Here is a 25,761-nt window from a genome sequence, read left to right on the forward strand (position 1 = left end):
TATACAAGCATTTACATAAGCCCTCATTTCTGGTTTCCCATATCAACAATTTACATACAGTGATTTACATAAGCACTCATTTCTGGTTTTTCCATATCAACAATTTTCCTAAGTATGTCTCCAATTTATTAGTTGTATACTTCCTAGGAGAATGAAGCTATGTTAAACCACAGCAAACCTGGCCTAGTCTTAAGTACACGTGCTTTGTATGAACTCTGAACCCTTTAAAATCCTTGCAGCAAATAAATTCCGGAAAACAGACTTCTCTATCTCCAGCAAAAGTGATGTTTTATCAGCTGAAATGTACTGTAGGGGTTATGATTTAAATTGCTTCCCTCTTCTGAAAACAACTTCACTATCTCATCTAATCTTTGGGCAGGTGGTGCAGAATACAACAGCTGGTCAACAATACAGTAAGATCACAAGCAACCAAAGACAACCATAAGCATGTAACAGGAAACACAGGTTTAAAGTTTTTCTCTTTTTAAAATTGATTTTGCGTGGGTCAGGCTTTTTGTATGTTTATTTAAGAAGCAGTTCATGTTGAACCAGTTACTACATGCTGCTGAATAAGCATAATTCTGAGACCCACAGTAAAGAAGTTAAATTTATTCACTTACAGCTCATCTGAGACCTACAAAAAGCTAAAGAAGCCAGGAAAATGGCTGTTAAAGACTGCACATTATGTAATAATTAAGAAATATTTGCAGACTTTACACACAACAGCTAATTTTTATTAGTACTTACTGGATCTCTGTGTGCAGTGATTTCTTCCAGGTATAGAGATAACAAACCTATCTATCTAAATTTCACTTATTAAAGGTTTTGCCTGATGAAAGATCCTTTCTATCCTAATTTACAAAGGAAACGGAAAGTAAGCTTGGAAAAATATGTAATAACACATAGGTACAGCAAATAGATAAATATGTAATAACCTATGGCACATAGGTAAAAGGACCCCTTCCTCTTCTGCTTAAGCTTGTGAAGTCTCAGGCTAGATGTGGTCTGAAAGCCCCTCACCTATGCATGAGATGTGACTGACCACTGTAGAAATCACAGCAGTATTCATCACTAACCTAATGCACTTTCACTGTCTTTTCCCCAATTCAACTCAATAAAGTTTCCTCCTTGACAAAGCCATTGAATGTATTTTACCAAACAGGGAAACTGAAGCAAGTGTTTCTTGGAATCCATCTGGAATGAGATGCTATAGGTGTTAAGAAGAGCACAGAACAAAAATGTGGTAAATCAAGAGAATCTATGACAACACTGGCCTTTGCTAAACTTCTGTAAGTAAAACCTCAGACAGGAATCAGCTTTTCAAACAAAGGCAACTACTTTTTCTTTTTTTCTTAATTTTACCAAATAGATGGTACAATAGATACCTAGATGTCTTTTTGTCACATTTGAGACCTTTGGAGAGAAACAGAACTTCCCCAACATCACACAACATATAGGGACATGATCTAAGTACTAAAATAAAAAAAATCCTATAGCATGACTTCCCATGATGGAAGTCCTGGATGTGCCTAAATTTGGAGATATTAAATTATTTGTGAGGAAGATGGAAAAAAGAATGAGAAGCAGAAAAAAAGGAGAACACAATACTGGCAAAGGAAGAATCATAGAATCAGGGCACTAAGGCTGAAAATTAAAGTAAAGAAGAAGGTAAGAACATTCTAATGTTGCTAGAAGAGAGAAGGAGATGTCTTTAGGCAAGAAGAGAAGGTCCTCACAAGATCCTGGGTACATATTCCGCCATACTGCGTGATACACACGTCTTCCAGGACAAGGGTTTGCTTACCCAGCCTGCAATCTGTCCATAGGGAGACTTGTGGTGTAACAAACAGTGTTTTATGGCTGCCAGGATGTTGGAAACAATTTATTTTAGTCTGGATCAGTGGAGCAGGCTTTCAAATGCCATCAGCAGTGAACTCCAATTCTCAGTGTTTCTGCCTCTTTTCCCCAGGAACCATGCCACACATGACTGGCTTTGTTGGCAACTGCTCCTTCTCCCCTCTCCAGCTCAGCCTCAGAATAACACAACTACTGTCCCATCTACATCACTGCTGGCAGCATACTCAGCAATGGTTTATTAATTAAAATATAAACTGAGCACAGTAAGGCTACTTTGCTTAATGTTTTTCTGATTAGCAAGTGATACTATTGATTACAGGAATCTGTTTAACTACGCCAAGTGCATTCTGTCTGATTAGCCCTGCTGTTGTGATTTGCACAGCCAGAAACATCAACATTATCTACAGAAGGTAACACATTCCTTTAAGTCAGAGTGGTTATGGAACCTGGGTTCATCTTCATAAGTGCAGGATGCTTGTAAAATGAAAACATCAGTGATAGCTCTGTGAGCAAAATAAAAATTACTGACCCCTTCTTAAATTCACATAGTGGCCAAATACATAACATCCTAATGCAAAGGGAAAAGTTATAAATTACATTTTAATGGAATATGTTTTGTAGTCAGCAACACTCTTAAGTTCTAACTTTATAATGATTTGTAGTGTTTATCATTTTTGTACATAGGCATAAATCAGCTGAGATGTAGATTACTTGTGTTGAAAAAAAAGGCCAGTAACTGAAACATATGCAAAATTGTCTTCTGATTGCACTAGACTACTTCAAACAATTGCTACAGGGATGCAAAAATATAAGTGTAACAAGTAACTTTCTTCTTTTTCAAATTAATGTTGGATAGATTTCTGACTTCTATCTCTTGGGCACTGGTGCCTTTTTGCTCTATATACCTACAGAGATAATAAGTACCACTGAGAGGACAGGAACTGGTAAAAGTGTTAAAAAAGCTAAAGCAGAGCATACAACAACCAATAGCTAGAAAGATCATTAGGTAACACAATGAATTCCATGTGGGAAATCAGTACTTCCAAATCACAAAAAAAATAAAAGAAAAAAAAAGGGGAGATTATTCAATTATGGATAAGCATGCCCTAAAACAGGATCCAATACATGAATGCCAAAGTGTCTGGTGAAAAAAAACCAACTGGGTGTATAGAACAAACCATCTACACTCATTATCATTTAGAACAGCTAATCATATAAAAGAGCACTAAGATTTTAGTTGATTGTTGTTAAGATACCATTTCGTCTCCCATGTGTCAGTCTGGAATAAGGATGTGTTAGATACATGTGTAGAAAATTCAACCATGAAAAAGGTGTTTGAATTCTGCTATTTGAATTCACTCCAAGCTTCTACATATTTCAAGCACAGAATCCACTACTATGACAATCGTGGCTCCTGACAGAGAGTGACATTAAGAGAAGGTATTCAGGATCTTCAACAAAGCCATCACAGTACTCTACACACAAGTGTTTCCCTTAAATATGTCCCAGCTAGGTATTAGTCACTTTTGAGACATGTAGATGGGATAGTCAGAAACACAGTTATCTCTTCTCTGCTGCTAGACTTTTCTAATTGTGCAGCAATAAGTCTTCTACAGAAGAGAATTATACTAATAACCAAACTTTTTCTAAAATATCCAAATAGACTATTTTTTTTTACTAATATTTTTCAGCACAGCTTTTTTTTTTTTTTGCCAAGCTGAAGCAGACAGGTCTTCCCTTACGACTGCTTTGTAGCTTTTTCTTAAAAACAGACAACACAGAAAAACCCCTCAGTTCTTAAACTAATTGCTCAGAGATGAAAAACTGTAAAATTAGAATAACATTTCTCTAACTACTATGTGTCCTTTATTTCACCAGTTTCATCGACTGCAACTACTGAGTCATAGAGGTATTTATTTAATCCCAAACCATTTTTTAAAGGACTGATATTCATTGAGCTATCATAATGCAAGAGGAGAGAGATTTGGTTTTGAAGATAGAAGAATAAATCTGGTGATGGGAAGTCAATGGTTTGTGCCTATTTTGCATGTGTGGTTTGACACTCTCTCAAAAGGAGCAGGAAACACTGTCTTGGTTAGAATTGAGGTGACCAGTCTAACAGGATGCATGGATGTGCAGAAGAGCAGAGTCTGCCAGGTTTCCATAGGCTGCACATGAGAATGTTTGGGGCTAGGCAGAACCTTTGCCTGGCCTGCCATGGGATGTCCTTTCCTCTTTGCAAGGCTAGAACATGCCAAAGGAAAATAGGAGAGGCTCTTCTCTCTAAACTTGCTTAGTACATATCTCTAAATGACAAAATCAACCTCTTCAACAGTCTACCAATTTATCCTGTGGGCATAAAGCCAAAACGATTTTGTCAATGTAACTAATTGCATAGAAAACATTTTGAGAGTATTCTGAGAATGCAAAGTTATAAAATATGGATAAAAATTAGTGATTGCAATTTTTAAACTGATATGCTACTTATGTGACTACTTAAATATTTTTATTTTGAAACCAAATAAGTACCTATACAGAGAAAAAAAAACCCACCACCTCTTCATCCTCATTAATTACAGTGGTGGTTCCAGGTGGGTGCTACTGTAACTCCATTTTTTACCCATTTAGGAAAGCTAGATTTTAGTGAACTGGGCCACAGCAAGGTCAGGACTGGCAGCAGTGCACTGTGATAATATAGAAGCTACTAAACACATGAAAGGAATTACAGCAGATCACACATCAAAAAATTTGGCCTTTGCTTCCTTTCTTAGTCCTATGGGCAAAAAATGCTCTACATATTCTGTGAGGTGACCAGACATATAAAAGTAGTCCCTTGCTACAAGGGTTGCAGTGCAGTAATTGCCTGCAAAGAAGCTGAAGAACTTCTGCAGTGCACTTGTCTTCTAGAGGTGTCTCTGGAACACAGTATCAATGAACCTATGGCCAAAAGGTACAGTTTTAGTAAACTATGAAGTAATTTAGGTCTCTCTCAAAGAAAGTGTAAGATGAAACAAAGCTGAAGTTTGCAGCTGTGCATTTAGATGTCATCTGTTTAATTACTTCTATCATTTCATTGTTTAAATTCCTCAGCAAAAATAACAGCATGAGCAAGTCTGAACTTTCAAAAATCAGTTTTTCATTTTTATACTGTTTAATATTTAGACAGTTTGAGGAATCTCTTTATACTTTTGAAACATTCACCCAAATTCAGGAAGCATTGTATAAATATACACTTGACAGACTGTATAAATGATAAGTTTGCACAATTCCAATGGAAGGTCTGTATGATATTTTTGGATGCCAAATGTTCCTTGAAGAAAACCAAGTGGAATATAGCTTCTCTAAATAGTGGAAGTTTGAAGAGGGGACTAGTAAAAAAGGCAAAATACAATATAACCCAAAGACTTTTATGCTTTAGTTTTGTGGTAGAAATAATTTTATCTCAGAACTTAATGCTGCCTGGTAGTCAAAGGATCTTTCATTTCAGATTTTTAAATATTTTGTGTGTATTTGCTTTACCATATGACTAATATAAATAATCCTGTGATTTCCCCATTGTTTTCAGCTTGAATTTCACTTTGGCTTAACTGATAAATCTAGCTAAGTGGAACAGTATCTCAGTTTTTTCAGATATTCTATAAATTCACCCAGGTGAAATTTCACTGAACACAGCCTTCATATCTGATGTGTGGAATTTCTCTAAATGGTGCAATACAACCTGGTGTAAGGAACAGGCTGGCAGGCAAACTCTCCTCAGTGCGTTTCATAAGCTGATATGGGACAGGATTTCTTTTTGCTGCTGTGTCAGTATATCAAAATCATACCTGGACATCAATCAAAGTGTATCTGAAGCAGAAAAGAACATTACAAACAAATAAATACCAGCTTTTCCTTTACACTGAACAATGTGTATTAATGCATACTTTCAGCATGTCTATTGCAATTGGTAATGCTTATAGCATGGTCAATACAAGAAACTACTCTAAAACATGAATATTTAACTTTGTAAGTCAATTCACATTTATCTTTGGCACTGATTACATTAGTTTCTCAATGATTACATTATTTTCTTCTTCTTCTAGAATAATCATATTCATATTTCTGAAATACTGTATATGATATTGTAAAATATGTCAATAACACAGTATTAAAAGTAATCTTCCTTTAATTCTTCTTCCTGAAGTCCTGGCACTACTTTGTCTATTTCAATACCCCTTGAAAACTCTCCTGATATAAAACCTCACTCCACAGTAATTATGAAATACATTACCTGTCATGTTAAAGCCAGTATATTTGCTTTCTTAAAACCCCATTAGACTATTGTTAACTGACTACTGGCACCTCTAAAGTCAGTATGAATCTATGCCTAAAAATTTACTGAAGGGGAGTTTTACTTCTAAATATGCATCTGAAGGAGGGCAAAGAGAGAAACAAAAAAGATAGAAATCTACTCAAAATATCCCTGTGTACTCACAATATTGACCATGAAGACTACAGATTCCAGTGTCAGGTAGTTCAGTGACTCTATGATGCAGCCCAAATATTTAAATAGTGGTGATTATAAAGAAAATTTTAGAGCTTTATTTTTCTGCCTGGAGCTAAAAAAAATTAGGACACTGCACAGACACAAACACACAAACAAATACACTGCCCATCTGGAAAATAGAAAATTCCATCACCTGTAGTTTGAGTCCAGTTTAGTAAATATAATTGGATACACTCTTATGAGCTGCAGTGTGTGAAAAATACAAAATGTAGATTAAAAAAATTATTTTTAGAAAACAACTTCAGTAACATTTGCAGTTACATAATATATCAGGCATTTTTTTACTAAGCCAAAAACATGGAAAAATCCACCAATGAAGCTGTCTAAATACAGTGGGTTAAAAAAGATATGCCACAGAATTGCATTCTTCTGTATTATTCTTGAATACATATATGCACATATTTATACACTTCCAACCTTGAAAAGTTTAGAATTTGCTTTGTAGTTGGATTTGCTCATCTATAAGTTTCTTCCTGTTTCTTGAAAAACTGTCACATACAATGATTAAACAATACTATTCAATAGTTAAATAATTTTGGTTGTCAGAAAGAGTTCAAACCTCTTCTGCTCCTATCCTGCAAGTACAGGGCATATCTATTTGTAGATACTCCTATGTCCTATTTGTACCACCTTCACACCCGTTTATTTTTTAATGCTCAAGAACACACAATACCAGCCAGAAAACTGGAGTAGCTGTGATTTATGCCAACCATTTACAGTGAAACAGAGATGCCTGATACTATCTCTGTATTTTATTACTCTCTACATGCACTTGTGTTAGCCATTAACATACCAGTGCTGGCCATTGCCTTCTCACAGAAAAAACCAAAACCCTAGCAACAAAAATATCAGTGGGCATGAAAAATGTTTTGAGAGGCTGAAGAATGGTGCATTTATCTTTGTGTCCAACAACTAATAAAGCCCATAAGATTACAAACCAACCCTTAAAAAGAAGTGTTGGAATTTTTTTGTTCTTAACAAAAAAAAAAAAAAAAAAAAAAAAGGATAGCTTCTGAAATGCAACACAAACCCACCCCATGTGACTTTTTAATTTCTTTTTTCTTTATTGCAGCATAGCAAGGTTTAATAGCACAGTAAGTCCTTAAACGTAACAAACACTAAGCAGGACTTTTGACCATACTTAAGGTGGTTGAGCTAAGTGAAACTATGTTGGAAAAGTCAGTTAAGAGCTAGGAACCATACTCACTTAAACAGTAAAATTTGAGTTGCTCAGGATAACAGTAACATGGATTTAATTTTGCCATGGGAGCTTGGAAGAGAATCCCATAGAGAAATATGCTAAAATAACATGTTACTATTCTGTATATTTCTGATAATCCTTTTTGTTAAATAATTGAAAACCAAAGTTGAAATACTTACAAGCATTAAATGAAAGACACTGGCAAACAGTTTTGCAAAAGAAAGAAATCTTCTGTCCAAAATGTAGTTTAAGAACTGTGGTATGAATTTGTCATAGATAAAACCCTGTGAGGGACATCAGAGAGCCCACAAGTATTTGCGGAATGAACCGCAATCTGTATACAGAAGTTAACAAATGTTTCATTACAAACGGGATATGCTTCTCTCAGTAACAGAAGCACACAACTTGCCTTAGAGTTACCTTGAGATCCTGCTAGAATTAAAAATGCTACAAAGCACTTTATATGCTATTAGAAAATACTTTTCAACAAAAAGCATTTGTTGAAGCCAGAGCTGATGGAAATTTTATTTACTCACAGTTATGAAGAAAACTGTATAGAATAAAGAGTTTTAAAAGCTCTCCTCAGCTCTTTTAGAATAAATTATTTACTGCAGCCAAGACTTTAGATAATTTAGTTAATTTTCAGTATATAAGACAGAAAAGCAACCTTGATATATGCATTCAATCCTATATTTTAAGAACCAGTGAAGTAGAGTCTGTGAAGAAACTGTAAGGAGTTTGTGTAAAGCAAAGGAACATTACTTCAGTAATTCATACAGAGGAATCACTCCAGCTCTTAAGGTGGCATTAATTTCTAAGAGCCAGCTAATTATTTTCTCCCATGTTAACAGAAACCCAAACACCTCCCCTCATTCCCCCCTGCATTTTACAACAACAGGCTCAATATAAAGCTACTTGTTGAGGAAAAAGAAAGATTAAAGGGATGTAACTTGAAGAAGTGCAAAACCTTCAATAACATTGCTTTATAACATAAAACATGAAATACAAAACACTACTCATATAAAAAATAACTCCATCTTTAGGACTACCTTTTATTTCCCAGTTTTATCTGAAAATTTTTTCATTGTATTAAAGTTGCTGAGTACATAAACTATGAAAGGTATTCTGGGATTTCTAAGTGGTATTTAATGTGTTTTTTCTTTGTCCCTGTACCCTTTCTTGTTTACCTTTTTAAACTGTTACAGTCTATTTAATAATGCTAATGTTGAATCTGAGAACTATTTAAAAATTCTTAGTACACTGCATCAAATTCTGAGCTGTTTCAAAAGGCCATATCATGATGGCAGATGAAGCTGATCCATGCCCAAGCTGATAACACACACCTTTTTGCCAGGGCTAATCCTTTTGTGCCTACACAATAAATAGGCTCAGGAGAATAATCTTACTGAAAACAATTGCTTGATGGCCCCAATATTTTTTTATTTTTTTCAGGTCCCTCAGCCTGTTCCTTATACAAAAGTATAAACAGCAACACCATGAAGCAGTAGATCTTAAAAGAGTTCAAATTTGGATTTACAATTTAAATGTGCACAAAACTCACTGCCCAATGACCATGTGATAAAGTAATGTTAAAAAACTGACATGACATTCACCCCATTCTGGCAGCCCCAAGGAAGCCCAGGGCCACACTTCACTCCTTTAGTCCCTTCACTAGGCATGGATGGTCTGCACATCACTTGCTTGGATGGGAGGGTGAGAGACCTCTCTACTCAAAGAACTCTGCAAATATCTGACATGTTTTCTCTCCCCTGTGGTAAAACAAGAATTGCTTTAGGGAGGAATTAACAGTTTGGAAATATTTTCAAATGGGAGAAAGGGGCATTATTACAGTTAAGGGAAGCAGCTACAGACTAGATCTCAATGAAGGAGGTAGTTTTCAGTGCTGGTTAAAGAGATATGAAATTTCTGAGGGGTTCAGTCAAAATGTGCAAACATAGAGGAAACAAAAAAGGAAAAGAAATTATGCTTCCTAGAGAGAAGATGAAAATAACTGCAATAACCTTAGGTCTCAAGTAAAAACACCCATATGCATAACAAGTGTTTAGAATCTTAGGACTAAGAAATATCAAGGCAAGAAGTCAGGAAATTGAGCATTCACATATGTAGAACAAAAAAAAAAAGTTTAAAAGGATTAGAACTAACCAAAAAACCAAAAAAGTTGTTTGATTTTATTTCGATTGGCTTCATCACAGCAGAACTGCTATTTTTTTGGGAAAAAAGGAAATGGGAAAAAACATGTTAAACAGCATCTCAAACCAGCACAAATGAAAGATCCTAATCTCTCCTCCACTCAGTCACCCTAAACATATTACAGATTTCAAAACTGAGGTTGTATGAATTTCACATGGCAAGCTCTGTATATGCCCCACAGAAAATACTAATTAGTGTTAAAACATTATTTGAGACAATAAGAAGTATCAGAAGACCAAGGAACCTCTGAGTCCAGCCTGCTGTGTTTCTCAAACTGAACCTTGACTTAGCAGAAGATACAGTAGTTAAGAACACACACAGCTGAGAAATCTTTTTATAGAACAAAGTATAGCACATGAGCAGAGCAGAGACAGCAATGCCCTTGTGGAAGTTTTACTTTAAAACTGCTATTTACTTCTGACCTTAAGCTGTTTAATGATGGCATCATATTAAATGAAAGAAATGTAGTACATGCTACAGTAAATCATATAAAGTACAAAGACTTTATGGACTCCGTTTTGAAGAGATCCATCCTTGATGCCTGGCTCTTAAGTTCACAACTAAACTGTCCAACCTGAGAAATTCCTGAACCCACAATCCAGTTTAAAGGGAGCCTGGAAACGCATTCCCAATTTAGTTCTAAATCACACAGGACGCAGCTAGTGACATGAACCCAGTTATGCAAACACCTCAGCCAAGCCAGAAGCAGAAGGGAAGAGCATTACAGGTAAAATGTATATTAAGTCCTCAAAACAAAGTTGAAAGTAACAATAAATAATTGAGGAAGGTCACTGGTTTTTTATATTAAAACATTTTAATATATGCACTGTTGAAGAATTACTAGACTTCAAAAATGTCTTTATCAATTCTACGTGTTTCAGCTTTGATTGGTTTAAATTAATTGATTATTCCTTTGAATTCCTTTGAATTCATTCTTTAATGATACGTACTTGTTTTTCTTTTCCCTCTAACATATTTAATAAGGTTTCCAAAAATGCAGTCCTGATTAACAAAAAATGGATGCTTAAATGACATAATGCCACTGCTTTTTGACAGGAATATTTCTATGAAGTAAATTTCAATTTCCTTTCTCTGAGGAACTGCACAAAGAAATTAAAACTTATTGTATGAATCAAGTTCTGGGCTACTAAATGAAAGAAAAAATATAAAGTAGGTATGTGTATGGAGAACAAAGTGATTAAATTTTTCAGTTAAAGAGAAAAGTAAAGTTGTAAAAATTATTTTCTTATGAAAATAGTACATTATAAGGAAATGTATTTCAAATCTATGTATTTAGGAAAATCAGTTATGTTGAAGATTCCTGTGAACTCACAAGGAAATTTCAAGTAAAAACAAGTTTCAAGGTTAAAGCTGAACATTTTAAATGCCAAATTCCAAATATAAATTTAGCTTTGAATAGCTTTTGGTATTAGATAATTAGCAAGCCACATTTCTGAAACTAAATGGGCAGTTCCAGCTGTTATTTTACAATTAGTTTCCACTGAGAGTTTTAAATTAATAACTGCTGCAATAGCCTTAAACATGCCAATGCTAATTAGGAGTGGTGTTTGCATGTAATACTATCCATATATATGAATATCTTGCTGGGCAAAAGGTCTAAGCAGATTTTTTTTTGCCTCTCTGTTAAACACAGAAGAAGAGAAAAATGTAAAGCAGGAAAAGACTTTACTTCCAAGCCTTAATCCAGAGAGTAGTATAGGATTCTTACAGAAGATAAAGATTATTTTCCTAAGTCTTTATAAAACTTTATGCTAAAAAAAATGTGATCAAGTACCATAGCAAAGAAAAATATTCAGAAATTACAATTACTATAAAAATTTTGATTTACACCCCTATTCAACAACTATTCATTCTAAAGATTATTAAATGCAAAAAGAAACAAGATTGTATATTCAATTTATACACAAAGAGAATCCTGTTAAAAAAATCTTCAGAAATAAAATAATCCCTGTTTGAAATCTGAAAAAAATTAGCAAATAAATTATGCGATCAATTTCAAAATCTTTGCTGTTACAATTTTCTTTCCTTAACACAGATAGATGAGAACTTAAAAGGATGCTAACACAATCCCACTTCACAATTGATACACAATAAAATACTTACTTTTTAAAACACTAATAATTTCTTCTCTCAAATGTTTTTTCCTATATAACATCACCCTGCAGTTGCAATAATTTTGAAATTTGTGAAAAACTGCGAAAGTGATTTAGTGATTTTACCATATACTAAAGCTGATATTTTTCCTAATTCCTTATGGTACATACAGACAATGTAATAAGTAGCTCACATTTTCCTCAAAAACTGTGTGCATACATTTTTTTCACTGATTATCTCTGTTGCCTTTATTCAGAGAAGAAGAAACCCCGGTCAGCATTAGCTAACTCCTTGTTCGCCTAGCAGATACATCTCACAGATATACTGAAAATAAAAATAGGTAAAATAGAAAATAAGTCTTAATAGAACCTTTGCAAAATAATCAACTCTTAAAAGAAAGAGTTATTTCCTCAATGAAAGGAAATATGCATATTAGGTCCATAATCTGGGAAACATTTAGCTATCTTAATGCTAATTTCTATGCAAAAACTGAAATGTTTTTAAACTGTTATTTGGTTTGAAAAGGAAGATATCAAAAAGTAACCTTTTTACACATAATAAAATTATAGAAAATCCAGGCTTTTTGAACAATAATTTCAAGGTATAGTTTTTCAAATATAAACATGTCAAAATATTTCTGAAGAGAAGATGCCTACAGATGTGGGTGCTGTTGAAAAGTTCTGAAAAGCATTTGATTTTCCAAAGCACATTTGAAAGAAAAAACAGATTTCCACACAGACTGCTGGCTATGCATGGGCTTCTTTCAGAAATTCCTTGAATAATTTTTTTCCTTCCTTTCACTCCAGCACTATCACTACAGACAAAAAAAAAATATTTATTACTCCTTATTTCCCTGATGGATTTTTGTAAACCAATAATGGGCATTACATGATTGTTACAAGGATGTTCTAGATGGAGTTCTTTAAAATAAAGAAAAATAGCAGCTATTCTATGAGGAAAATATCTTTGTTTTGCTATTTGCAAATGTTTGAGAGTTAAGGAGTGAAAAACAGCAAACTACAAAAATGAAAAAATTATAATAAGAAAAGGCTTGCATTAATAAAAATTTAAATGAAAAAATAATAAAATCTACAGCTACCTTTTTATAAGTAAATTCTTTACATGTACTGTTTTTGTGGGGAGAGGCATGTCTAAAGAATTTCCATTTACATTCACAAATTGGAAACAGTCTAGAGACAGCTTTATGCTTTGATCTATGAAAGATCTACACATGAAAATGACCATGGAACACTCAGACCTGTACTATTAAGCTTTGATATATGACATGAATGAAATCCTTGGATCTCAAAAATTATGAATCCAGAGCGTGGACAACAATTAGGTTCTTTATTGGCCAAGCTGAGGAAAGCTTGGGATTCTGCTTACCTAAACTCTCAGAAGTTGATAGTTTGGCAGTATTATTCCTGACTTTTAAAGTAAGACCTTTACACAACAGCCTTCAATCAGCCTCTAGTCGCTGAGCTCTTTGTCAGCAATTTCATTTCTGCACTACAATATTGTAACTCAACGTTATTTTACTCTATATGCTCATGGATGCTCTCTAAAACTCAATTAACTACTGTTCCATGACAGTTTGCTAAAACAACCCTGTTGGGGATGATCAGCAGTTACCTCTATAATCCATCTGAGCATTTGCACAGTATTTGGTGTAATGGGCCCCTTATCCCAAAACAGAAGTAGACTTAAACATCATCTCAATTTCAGCTTCATATTTAAGCATATCCATGCAGCTACCTCGCCTCATTTTTTCAGTCAGAGAACCAGAACTTCTGGGTCTCGTGAGGAAGTTTTGTCAACCATTGTTGACAGTGCCTAGTTCTGCTGGTAGCTTAGTAGAACTAGTGCTATTCACTGTTCATACCCCCAACATACATACTTCTTAAAAACCCATCAGGAGTTAAAGCGCACAAAAATATAGCTCTGTCCTTCATTGTTTAGCAGAAACTTCATTTACTCTGACTGACTCCTTCACAGTTTCAATTAACTGCTCTTCCCTCCCTTTAGCCAGGCTAAGCAACTGCCTTACTTCCATTCTTATCCAAAAACCCTACTTTATCTGCTCCCTGACCCCATCCCAAGGCCTTTTGATAATCTGATAATCTTCCAATCAACAGAACTGGCAGTTTCTTGATGGCAATGTACAGTTCTGGTAACATCTGTGGAACACAAATACAGCTGGAGCTGAAGTTTAAGAATCAGAGAATCATGAAACCAAAAAATCAACTCCTACAATTTAGCAGGGAAAAAAATAGAAAAAGACATTGTCTCTTACTGTCACCATACAGAAATGTGTCACCATACTGCTTTCAGGAGTCCTCAATTTGCTGTTATGGTGCATTTAACCTTCTTTTCTATATATTAATAGCAGAACTAAAGTGGTCCATTTTCTACTGGAGAAAATACTCTAAGACTTATTTTTATACAGCATAGGAAAATTGAAGTTACAATGTCAATACGTGTTTTTACAACTTCCAATAATCACCTGAAACTATATTTGTGCCCAAATGATTGAGGCACATTGTTTTTCCAACATGCCCTTTTCAGTTTAGTTCTCTCTCCAAGTTAGCACGTAAGCTCTTTTTCCTAAGACATACTAGGGGGAGTCACTTCAGCCTACAGGCCAAAAGTGGTCTGGTTTATTTAGTATGACCTGCAGCCCTACCAGACTTACCTTCGTGCACTGGTATTCCACTAATGATACGTGAGCACATTCAGCTTTTCATGTATAAATTTATGGGACAAATTCAAAAGATATTTGGAAATGCTATTCCGCCTCTAGCCATGAAAATGTTTCTCAGCCTTTCCTAAAAGAACAATTTCTAAATGAGAAGCAAAAATTCTTCTTTCTCATGAAGCACTACAAAAGTGACACTAATTGCATGTGGTTGTAGTTCAGGCCTAAACAGAAGACTGTTTAAAGCAAAGTGACACCACAAATTAAGTTTGTATCCCCACTCCAGAAACACTGTAAAGACAGTGGTTCAGACAACAATTTATTTTCTTTTATTCTATTAAAAGCAGCAGCATCAAATTAGAGAAAAGAGGTTGGAAAAAGACTGAAGATGACATGTTGGCATTATTAGAATACTGCAGATGCTAATTCTTCAGTAACCAACAGGCTTCTGTAATTTATATTTTTAGAGTGTCTTACACTAGATATTGTACTACTTGTACCTCTGTTAATATTTGCTAAGAAATCTGTCACCAAGCACATGAACCACACATTGCGTGGGTTTGCTCATCTTACCACACAATTTTTAAGCATTCTGTATTAGCTCCAGGTTTTTTTCTAGCACCATTAGCACGTTAAAAAGGGCAAATACTTTGTAAGAACTCTCATATTTAGACCCAACATTATGTGTTAATAATATCCCTCTGGTTTTTTTTCCTTGTATATAGACTGCATGTCCTGCCCACAGTACAGAACCCTTTGCCTAATTTTATTTAAAGAACCCTGGAAAACGGTGAAATTAACTTCACTTAGAACTCTAGCTGTCTCACAGCAGTGACTGTCATGTAAGACAATGAAAAGACATCTTGAACCACGCTTCTGTAAGGACACTTTGCTCTAAATCAAAGATTTTGTAATTAGAAAATGGATCTTTATATTTTTAATTTCAAAAGTATTAATTTTTATTCTTTGAAAATCTTGGAACTTGCTTAAACAGATTAAGATAGTCACCTTCTTCCCAAAATCAAAAGACTCCCCACTATATAAAGTTCAATATTGTCCTATAAAACACTGCAAAGTAACTTGATGCTCTGCTCTGATATATCTTAGAAACAGTAAAGCTAGTATAATTGTATGATTAAAGAAGGAAAGAGAACAACAAATCATTTCATAGATGATGAGAAATTGGGGAGTGGTCACTGAAGCTGAGGAAATCACTTAAAATGTCAGAAAACTCAGAAAAAGACATAGGAAGCACAATGTTGGGAGACTGGTCACAAAATACCAGTAGTAGTCATATGAGAGATGTCTCTGGCCCAGTGCTTATTTCTACCTTACTCATTTGGTGTCATAATTCCTAAAGGAGGAGTGGAGCATATTGTATCTACATGAAAACTATGAAAACCAAATATACACTGTACAAATCGTGTCTGGAACATTTATGTATATAAAACCCAAAGGACCATAATGCATAACAATACATCAGAACCTTTGAAAAGCGCTGAACGTCAACATTTCAGGTAAAGCTACATAGGCAAAGATAGAGACTCAAAAATCTAGCACAGCACAGCACAGTTAACTAGCACATTTTCAGTGATTTTAACTGTATAGGAGTTGCTTACTCACTGGTTTGTAATGTGCATACAAGGAACATCACACAGTTCCTCACAGTGACTGAAATGACCTTACAGAAGCTGGTAATTGCAGATTCCACTTTATGATCAGGCATTTTTTGCTAAAGTTTTTGTTGCTATGAGAGGAGTGGAATCTACATTTGGGTCTCTGACTCTTAAAGCAGGTATCAGATGGGCATCTCCTCAGACAGAAAGGGTAGGAGCAGGAAGAGCCTGTACAAATGTCTGGAAGATCTCTTTCATCTATGAGCACACGGAGAGCTGGATCAGGCCCTGCCACCCAAACCCACTGCTAATGCCTGCCTGCATGACTTTTTCCATGATACAAAAGATAAAATGCTCATTTAAAAACAAAAGGAAAAAAAAAAAGAGAAAGAAAGGATAAACTACTATAACCAAACATATAAGCAAACCCATTAATTTAAATGCTTCCACATGGAAATATGAAGAAAAGGACTCTCTTACAACTTCTAAGTGATCAGAAGTGAAATTGGAGATATTTCATGGTCTCCTAAAAATCCTAGTCTTGACAAAAGTAAAACTTGCTGTCATTTTCTAGGCAGTAAATGTTTTACTGCTGGGAAAAGATTTTGATGTTTGTAATTTCTATTGAAGAGCACTATGAAGTAGTTAAAAATATTGCCACATCTGAAAAACAGACCAACGGGAAGTATAAGACACTTGTTCATCTGTATTTCTGTGACTTTTCTCACTTGGTATTATTTGCAACCCTACTTTCATGTCTGGCAACAGTGCCAACTCTACTAAGGATCATGTATTACTTTTATCATGTTGATTACATATGTTCACCAGTTTTGCTGCCTATATATGATTACTGTGGTTTGCACATACTTAGTGACACAATCCAGAGCATGACATTTTCACAGAAAATGTGTTTACTGGGAAAGAGCTCCTTAGAAGTTTGCATTCCTTTAAGCTTTGATCTACATGACATCAAGAATCCTACAGTTTGAATATATGTTTACCATTTATATTATTAAGATCTATCTCCTTCTCACTATATGGCTACTGAACACTTTGGAAGTCACAAAAAATTTCCTTTTCTCTAAGGTGAACTTAGTAGTAGCTGAATAAAAGAAAACCTCTTAAAATGTTCTCATCTGTGAGTTTAAACTTCATAGTGATTTGACATTTAAATTCTGTTATTCATCAGCACTTCACAGCAGAACTTGATTTGTCTAAATGGATTTGAAAGCCCACAAGAGAAGAAAATCAGAAAAACCTGGTTTTGAATATCAAAAGATTGTATGTGAAAAGTATTTTTACAGGCTGCACATACCAGTTTTATTGATCAATTAACTTCTCCCAGAATGAATTTTACTGAGATCATATATGAAAAGCCAACCCCCTCCTCTGACACTTACTGATAAATGTCTTTTCTGAGCACAGCTCTACCAAGAGGGTTGTCAGCCTGAGGAGCCATAGAGACAGATCCAATCTTGAGAACCAAAGTGTCTTCTTTAATTGAGGGATTAGCTGTAGTTAGGAAAAGAGAAAATATGTGTTTGATTGAAAGTCAAATGCACATAGCAGGAACACTGGAAAACTATTTATTTAAAAAATGTTCATACGAATATTTGCTAAGGATTCAATTTTGCACAGGAGCAACATAAAATCAATAGCCCTGCTGTGATACATAAAGACAAAACTATTGTAATTTAATTTCCTCAGAGTTTTATCACACCACTGAGTCCTGGTCTGTGACTTCTCATTCTCTCTGACACTTTTGGGGGGGGTTATTTCAAAATGACTTCAGACATTTTATGACATATTCTTTGTGATCTGTTTGTTTCTCCAATAACTATTTGCTGAAATATCAGCATGTAAACCACTCTGAATTGTGCACCCTTTTTATTATGGGCCTATATCTTTAGATGTAAAACATTACAGGATACCATAGTATAACCATCCTGGTAGCATTTGGAATCGGCTGCAACGCACATGGAAAGTTCAAACACAAGGACTGAAACAAGAGAATCTGAAATCTGACACATATACATAGAACAAGATGTAATGCTGGACAGTAAATTTCACATCAGGAACAAAATTAATCCAAGAAGAAAAAAAATCTCTGCTTTCCACTTATCTCCATAATTTTCAAATTTCAGCCACATGTAAAGTTTCTCAGTTTTAAAAGCAGTGGTCATATTAGACAAAAACTAAAGTTCTGCCCAGAAATAAAATAGCACCATATTTTTTGTAGAAAGCTAACTCTGTCAGCAGGCACAAACAAAGCACTTGGATAAGGCTGTGCTCAGAAGACTCCATATTAACTAGGAAACTCTTGGGCAGGTGTGAAGCAAGTTCAAAGAGTTCATCATCTGAAGGTTCACTGCAAAACCTGTGCGAGAAGTAACAAGGATGGAACGACATAACACCTGCTCCCACATCCAAGGAAGTTCTGCAAGACTCTCATATATGAGTTTTGAAAACAAGATTGCAGTAGAAGGTAGTTTAAATATTTTACTGAAGTGTGAAGTGTTTGGTGTGGTAAGAACCAGCAAAATCTATAATCTTAAAAAAATGTTTTTTTCAGACCCAGTAATGTCTTGGTGAAAGAGACACCATGCTTTACAGCTAAACACGTATAAAGACAAGTATATTTTCTGAACAGATCTAAGAAATCACAGAAATTCTACAATATTTTCAAACTATTGAAGGGGTACCCCAGTAAATACATGGCAAAGTGGGAACACAAGCTCTGATACAGAAGTGTGTTAGCACACAACCCATCTATGTAAAAGAACCTTGTGTGCTTACAAAATAAAGACAAATCCCCAAAGCAAAACAAAACTACTTACATATGGTTTGGTTGCTAGAAATAAGACACAAGAGTTAAGCTGATGAAAAACTCAATTTTTTGACTAAATCTGAACTCATATTTTCAAAAAGTAGTAAGGCACTGTACTAAGTACTAGAATACTGCCACTGTACACTTAGGTGTTGGGTATTTGCTTTCCAATACTCACAGAAGAAAATAGAGTGATGGTATTAAACAAATATCTGATTATAACTGCAACTCAATTAGGTGGCAGATGCCTTATTCTTGGGAAATGACTCTTAAAATATATCTTAGGCTAAGAATTTTAATTTTTCTCTTACACTTAGAAAAGCAAAATAAGCACAGGGCTACCCATAACAGTCTCTGTTGTGTAAGTATTTTAAGAGATTTTTTTCAAGGCTGGGCATGGACCTTTTGTGCACAGTTTACTGTAGGTCAATAAATAAGCCAATCTTAAATCAGAAAGAATCACAGACATTATTATTATTATCAGCTGGTTTCTAAAAGATCATATGAATTCATATCTCCATTCATTAACCACACTCTTCAAAACATGGGAGTAATGTAGTAAACAATAATGGTCATTGCAGATATTTAAAAATTTGAGGGGAAAAACATCTCTGCTACATTTTAAAAACATACTTACAATTTAAGTATATTTACAATATAATACTGTACATACATTATACTTACAATATAAGTACAATCTACAAAAATCTTACAGACTCAAGTGTGAAGATGTTCACAATCTCATTTGGTTTTATTCACACATTTCAGTCATCTTTTTGCTGAGTTAAATATATTATGCTCTTTTAATCCTTCCTTTTAAGCCTCTTTCTCTAGCACTTAACATTTTTGATACTTTTCAGCACCCTCTCTACTTATATCAATATCCAGTTTTACAACAGAAGGCAAATTGGACATGATATTCCAGCATCTGCCATATGCAGAAGTACAGCTACCTCCCTCGTTTCTTTTCCCTCAGTCCACTGTGACCCACAAGCTGTTTCAGCCACTGTTTCCCAGGATAGTCTCCCCAGTCCTGAAGACCCAGTCTGTGTAAATCTTCCTTGATTTATAACTTCAGCTTTAGAAGATTTACTGTACTTTCTACAAGCAGTATGCAAGCACAGTAACCCAGATGCTTGGCCTCAGGAAATGCTTTCCAACATTTGCTGATGATAGCAGCAATGGTTTTATATTTACTTTCAGACTATTAAACACCAATTTCATTTATTATTCCCAATTGATGAGTTTTTGTAGTTTATTTTTAGATTCCTGGTTAGCCATTTTAATTCATTTAACATTTCCACAGAGAGAGTGCGGGGATGTATTTAAATTAAATACCATGAGACAAAATGTCAAACTCCCTTGAAAAGTCTAAGCATATCAAATCTTTGCAAAAGTTTTATCAACTAAGAATTGAAACCACAATGAAGAATGGAAATCAGATGTTTTTTGAACATCTAATTTCCCATGAAACCATATTTATTATCATGTAAAAATTATGTAATTTTTTATTAACTGAATCATGTAATATTTTTTCCTTTATGTTCTCCGAGGGCGAACAATAAAACTACCTGTCTTAATTTTATTTGAACATTTCACTTTTCATTTTACTGGACAAACCTTCAGCTGTCTAAAATCTGTTTTTCCAAGGTGTGTTAAAAATTAGCCTCAGAAGACCAAGATCTCTGAGCACAACTTACTCAGCCTGACTGATTTGAAACTTTAATAGTAAGTGAGGAGGATGTTACAGACCATATGTTATGACAGACTTCAAAGTAGAGAGTCATGCTCATGTGACAAGAATATATCACTTCTACAAATGCAGGACATACATTTATTCAGTGTGCTGCCTTTTCTTTTTCACTATCAACAAATTCATCATGTCCTTTATAGTGATTCCTGATATTTTGCTCCTAGTACGTACAAGAAAGAGTTGCTATTGTCCTCAAACCAGCCAGATGTGGATTTTTTCTGTCTTTACAACTTCTTATCAGTTTTTTGCAATTTACAATTTTTACTTATAGTCTTCTGCTATGCAGTAATTCTTGTTCCTACTTGTCATATATTGCTTTCATATATTTAGTTACCTTTACTTCATGGCTGAGTAAGTGTGGACTGTTGGCCACAGCTTGAAACACCACCTGATGTGTTAACAAGTCAAACTCAGAGAAAGCAGCATTGCTTATTGCCAGGGACAGAATGCTGCCTTCAAATCTACCACAAAAAGAAATGTTAATTGGTGCTGCTGCAAAAACTGTGAAACTAAAATACTATAAAATTGTGTGGGTGTAGTCATGCATGCATGTATGCAAATTCCTCAGAAGAAGAAACATGATTTTGATTATTTCAGTGTTTGTCCACCACAGTTCATTGTGGAAGTTGCAAGTAAACAACAGATTTGCTTTTTTTTTTTTTAACTATACATGTAAAGCCACAATTACTTGTGGAGTTTGGGAGAAGGACAGTTTTTGTAGCTATCAGTATGCACAGGGTATGAACAGCAGACAACTGACTAGAAGAGAAACTGAAATAATTTTTCTGCTTTTACTGCAGTGATGACAAATTGAAACACACAAGTCTTATTGGATGGAAAATCTCTCATAGTCAATAAATGATGAATGAGGATCTTATGGAGCCATATCTCCAGAACATTTAACACTCTTCTGACCTAACACAAAGGAGATGTGGGCCTTATTCAACTCTTGCTCCTTATTGTTTCTAATTTCTATTGTTCTTGCAGACAATAAGCAGGAGAAGAGAGAAGTAGTTTATTTCATGTTCATAAACAAATGAGACTCTGGGAAAATCTGGGGTGAAAGAAGAAATGAAAGAACAGTTCCAATTTTTGTAGTGATGCTACTTCAGAATTTTCCAGTGGAAGAGTGTACCTGGCTTTCTTATTAACTAGGATATCATCAGTATTTTGCTTTAAAAGCATAGTTTTTCTTCCTACATTGCCATTAACCATGGCAATTCTGTTCCTTGCAGGCATTCTTAAGCAAGAAACAGCAAAAAGACAAAGGTTTTTTTTAAATTTCTTTTTAAGGAAGTATACAGTTACAGAGCTACAAAAACCATACTTTTACAAAAGATTTCCTTGACAGCATGCCCTAGAACTCCCTTCCAACTAGAATCATAATTCTTTCTTGCCAAGACAGCTAGTCTAATTTTATCTTCCTGTGTTTTCAGCAATCCCACTTGGAAAATTGTAGAGGATGCTGGCAAAAAACTGATCTGTGCAAATTCTCACTGCGTGCATTTCTTGCAATTAGGTTATGAGAAAAATCTAAAGACTATACTCTTAGGATTATATTGTGTGTTGTATAAAATGGTAAAAAAATGCTCTACACCTACTGAACTTGTGTAAATACATCTTGATATTAGTAAAACAACTTTTTTTTAATCTCTAGAAGAATTGTGAGAAGTGAATGTACTCCTATTAGCTGTTACATGGTCTAATTTAACAATCAGCATCTCTGTTTATATATAAAGACGGTAACAGGGATGGAAATATATTTTTATATACAAAGGGAAAACAATATCTTACAGAACAAGTATTATCTATCAATCAAATAGCTATTTATGAACATCTTACCCTACCCAAACTCTGTAAATACCTAAAAGCCTCTTGCACAAGAGAGCTGGAATAGCTTCAACTAAAATGCTAAACTGCATAAGCTGTTGGGCATCATCCATAAGGCACATTTTAATAATATTTTCCAAACTAAACTATCTACTTGCTTTACTACCACATGGTTTTCCAGTTGTCAATGTCCACAAGAGCTAAGGCTCCCTGCTTACACTCTACTGCTTGGACAGGTGTCTGTGGAACACTGCACAGTCTTGCGTAAGCTGACACGGAATCACCACTGCAGAACTGGGTTAAACTCTCTGTCCACAATTTTTGACCATTCTTTCTAAGCAAACTCTATAGGTACCAAAACAAGGACAAATAAAGAGCTAAAAGGAAATTTACAGCAAATGTGCAGAAGAAGTAGCATGAATGTTAGATGTTTCCTAACTCCGACCTTTAAAACTGAAGCAATGGTCAGTGATTTAACTAAGAGTATTTGTCTACAATACTGAACAGCAAAAAATCTCAAAAATAAAATACTGTACCTTCTACAATATGATGATCTTCCTCATTTTTGGGGAAGAAGACTCTCATTACACCTGTGTTGATATAAATCAGAGGCAGGTTGCGGGAAGTCAGAGTGTGAGTCCGCATTGGTTGACCCGGTGACTTCCTTTTCTCCTTCTGACTCCTTGGCAACCTGGCTTGAAAAATGCTTGCAATTGCATTTAGCAAAGGAAAACAGAGGACCACATCAAAGGCCTGAGCAGAGAGAAGGATCTCATGGAGAAAATGAGGAGAACCATCAGTGTGACCTTCTGACAGCTTACGGAATGTTCTTCGTTCATTTCTTGATATCAGTTTGTGCCGGACATTTTTTGTCACAGCTTTGGTGTAAGTGAGAGAAAGAAATCCATGTTGCTGGTGTGAACCATCTAAAAGTTTTGCAGTTGTCTGTTTCAAGGAAAAATAAATAAATAAATAAACTGCTGCAAAAATCTACATGCAACATTCATAAATTACCTTATTTCTGGTTATTTAGGATTCTGTATTTTTAGTAGCTTTCTACAGTCATCTAACAGTAAAAAAAAAAAAAACAAAACACCTTTCATTTCAGTTTTTCCACACTTCTCTGCATTGGGTCATCTAAAACCACAGATTTCTGAACATATTGTTCTTTTCTAATTACGTATGTTTCATGAAACTCACATCTAATCAGGAAAAAAACCCTCATTTATTCAAGAAACTAAATTTGCCAAATCTTTCTGATATTTTTTAACACAGTTACCTATTTTGATTCCTCCTTCATTTAAAACATTTGTAGATCTCACTCCCTTTGCATTGTTCCTTCTGTACGTGCAGACACCATAGCTTTTAAAATATCATTTGGGTACTAAGATAGCTTCACCCCAGTTCCATGTGGGTGTATAAACCACCCATAGTCACCTAAAAAGTACTGAACTAGTTTTGCCTCATCACTTCAGAGTATTTAATGAAAAAAGCTGTGTCCCATACTAAAGCACATAATTTCATTAGACATTGTGCTGTACTTTAAAAATACCAGATTCCTTTACTTAAGACAGATTTGTCTGGCTAAAGCTGACAATTAAATCCTTAGCTCCCCCAAGATGAATAGGAGAGCTTATATGTTACCTTTGAAAGATTTTATTCATTTTTATAAATGGAAAAATGTAAAAAAAATATTTTAACAATGTAATAAACGTTGACAGAATTCTTTAAGATTATTTAAATATCAGTTTAATCATGTAAGGACAAAAAAAGCAACTATGTTTTGCAAATAGCTGCTTCTTTCAGCATGTTAAATTTGACAGAAATCAATTTAATAAAATTTAAACATTGTTAGCAGAAGAACATCTCTTTCTTAAATACACAGGATACATAGTTTAAATGGTGGAAAACTGGAAGATTTTAAAATTAAATTAATTAAAACAAATTGGTAAATTTATTTACTATAAGAATTGAAACAAACAGAATAAGAGAAAGTATTTCCAATTGATTTTCATGATGAGAATAAATCAGACCATCCAGAACTTTCACTAACATCAAGTAATTTCATAGACCCACAGATAAAGAGGTCAATGTCATAACACATGAAGTTCTTCAAGGATAAAGAGGCAAGAAGAAAATTACTTAAATATCTCACATTGAGATATTCTGAATCAGCTAGTAATCTTCCAAGCATTTAAAAGGAAGACTCAATTATGGAATTACTATTGTTGCATTATATAATTAGAGAAGCAATTTTATAAGGCTGCATAAAGGTATAGTGCAGTAATACCAAGTACTTAAATCCCTAAGTAGATATCAGAATTACACTAAAAAATGCAGCATTTAGTACTGGCTTTTACATATTTGGCCTTCAACATACTGTGTGTGCTCACTTCTAATTTAAATGAATCTCACTGATTTCAGTGGTCTGTTGTTATGTACAAGGTTGTGAACCATCAACCCTCATTCCCCTATCTACTAAAAAATGACAACTATTACTAAAGGATGAGGTGGAAATAACACAAGTTACATAATCAATATCACCAAGAAATATGCTCAGTACAAAAAAAAAATTAGATGACAAGAAATTTAAGAGTTTTTTTCTCTTTCTTTGTTGGCATTTATTAGTGAAAGTTCTGTATTCAAAAATTTTAAAAATATTCTTACAGAAGGAAAGAAGCCAGAGCAGTTACTGAAAGGATCCTGCTTGCTGATAGGTCGAACCAACAAGGTACGTCTGTTCAGCTTGTCAGTACAGGAAAGGAACACACCTCCATATTGCCCCAGAGACCAAGAATCTTCCCCAAGGCTGGAGGTAATGATCGACGCATGGAAGATAGGAAGAAGAAAAAGAAACAAAAAAGTTGCTGTAAGCAAAAAAAAATTTGTTTACATTTAACTTGCGTATTTCGATGTAATTGCAAGATACCTATGCCATATCTTTCCCTAGAAAGCTGAAACTCAATCAGATCAAACAACCAAAAAAAGAGATCAAAAAAAGTAACTGTAAAATTTTATATGAAAGGACAACCTACAGCAAGAGGTCAAGACACATGAGAATAAAAGTATAGTAAAATCTGGTGTGTAGAGACTTACCCTGGATTTTCAGC

At 34.6% G+C, this 25,761-nt stretch overlaps 1 protein-coding gene across 4 annotated transcripts in view; it reads right to left on the minus strand.

The window, feature by feature from the left end:
• The window catches only part of VPS13B (vacuolar protein sorting 13 homolog B), a 430,338-nt gene that overhangs the window by 158,517 nt on the left and 246,060 nt on the right, over positions 1 to 25,761 (minus strand). For all 4 annotated transcript variants that reach the window (XM_058033971.1, XM_058033980.1, XM_058033988.1 and 1 more), the window contains exons 28-30: positions 25,319 to 25,460; positions 23,188 to 23,596; positions 17,642 to 17,753 (exon numbers count right to left, since the gene is read on the minus strand). In XM_058033971.1, coding sequence (XP_057889954.1) covers positions 17,642 to 17,753; positions 23,188 to 23,596; positions 25,319 to 25,460 — 663 coding nt within the window. The remainder of the gene's footprint in view (positions 1 to 17,641; positions 17,754 to 23,187; positions 23,597 to 25,318; positions 25,461 to 25,761) is intronic.

The sequence above is a fragment of the Melospiza georgiana genome, chromosome 1 (genome assembly GCF_028018845.1).
Source record: "Melospiza georgiana isolate bMelGeo1 chromosome 1, bMelGeo1.pri, whole genome shotgun sequence".
Lineage (NCBI taxonomy): Eukaryota > Metazoa > Chordata > Aves > Passeriformes > Passerellidae > Melospiza > Melospiza georgiana.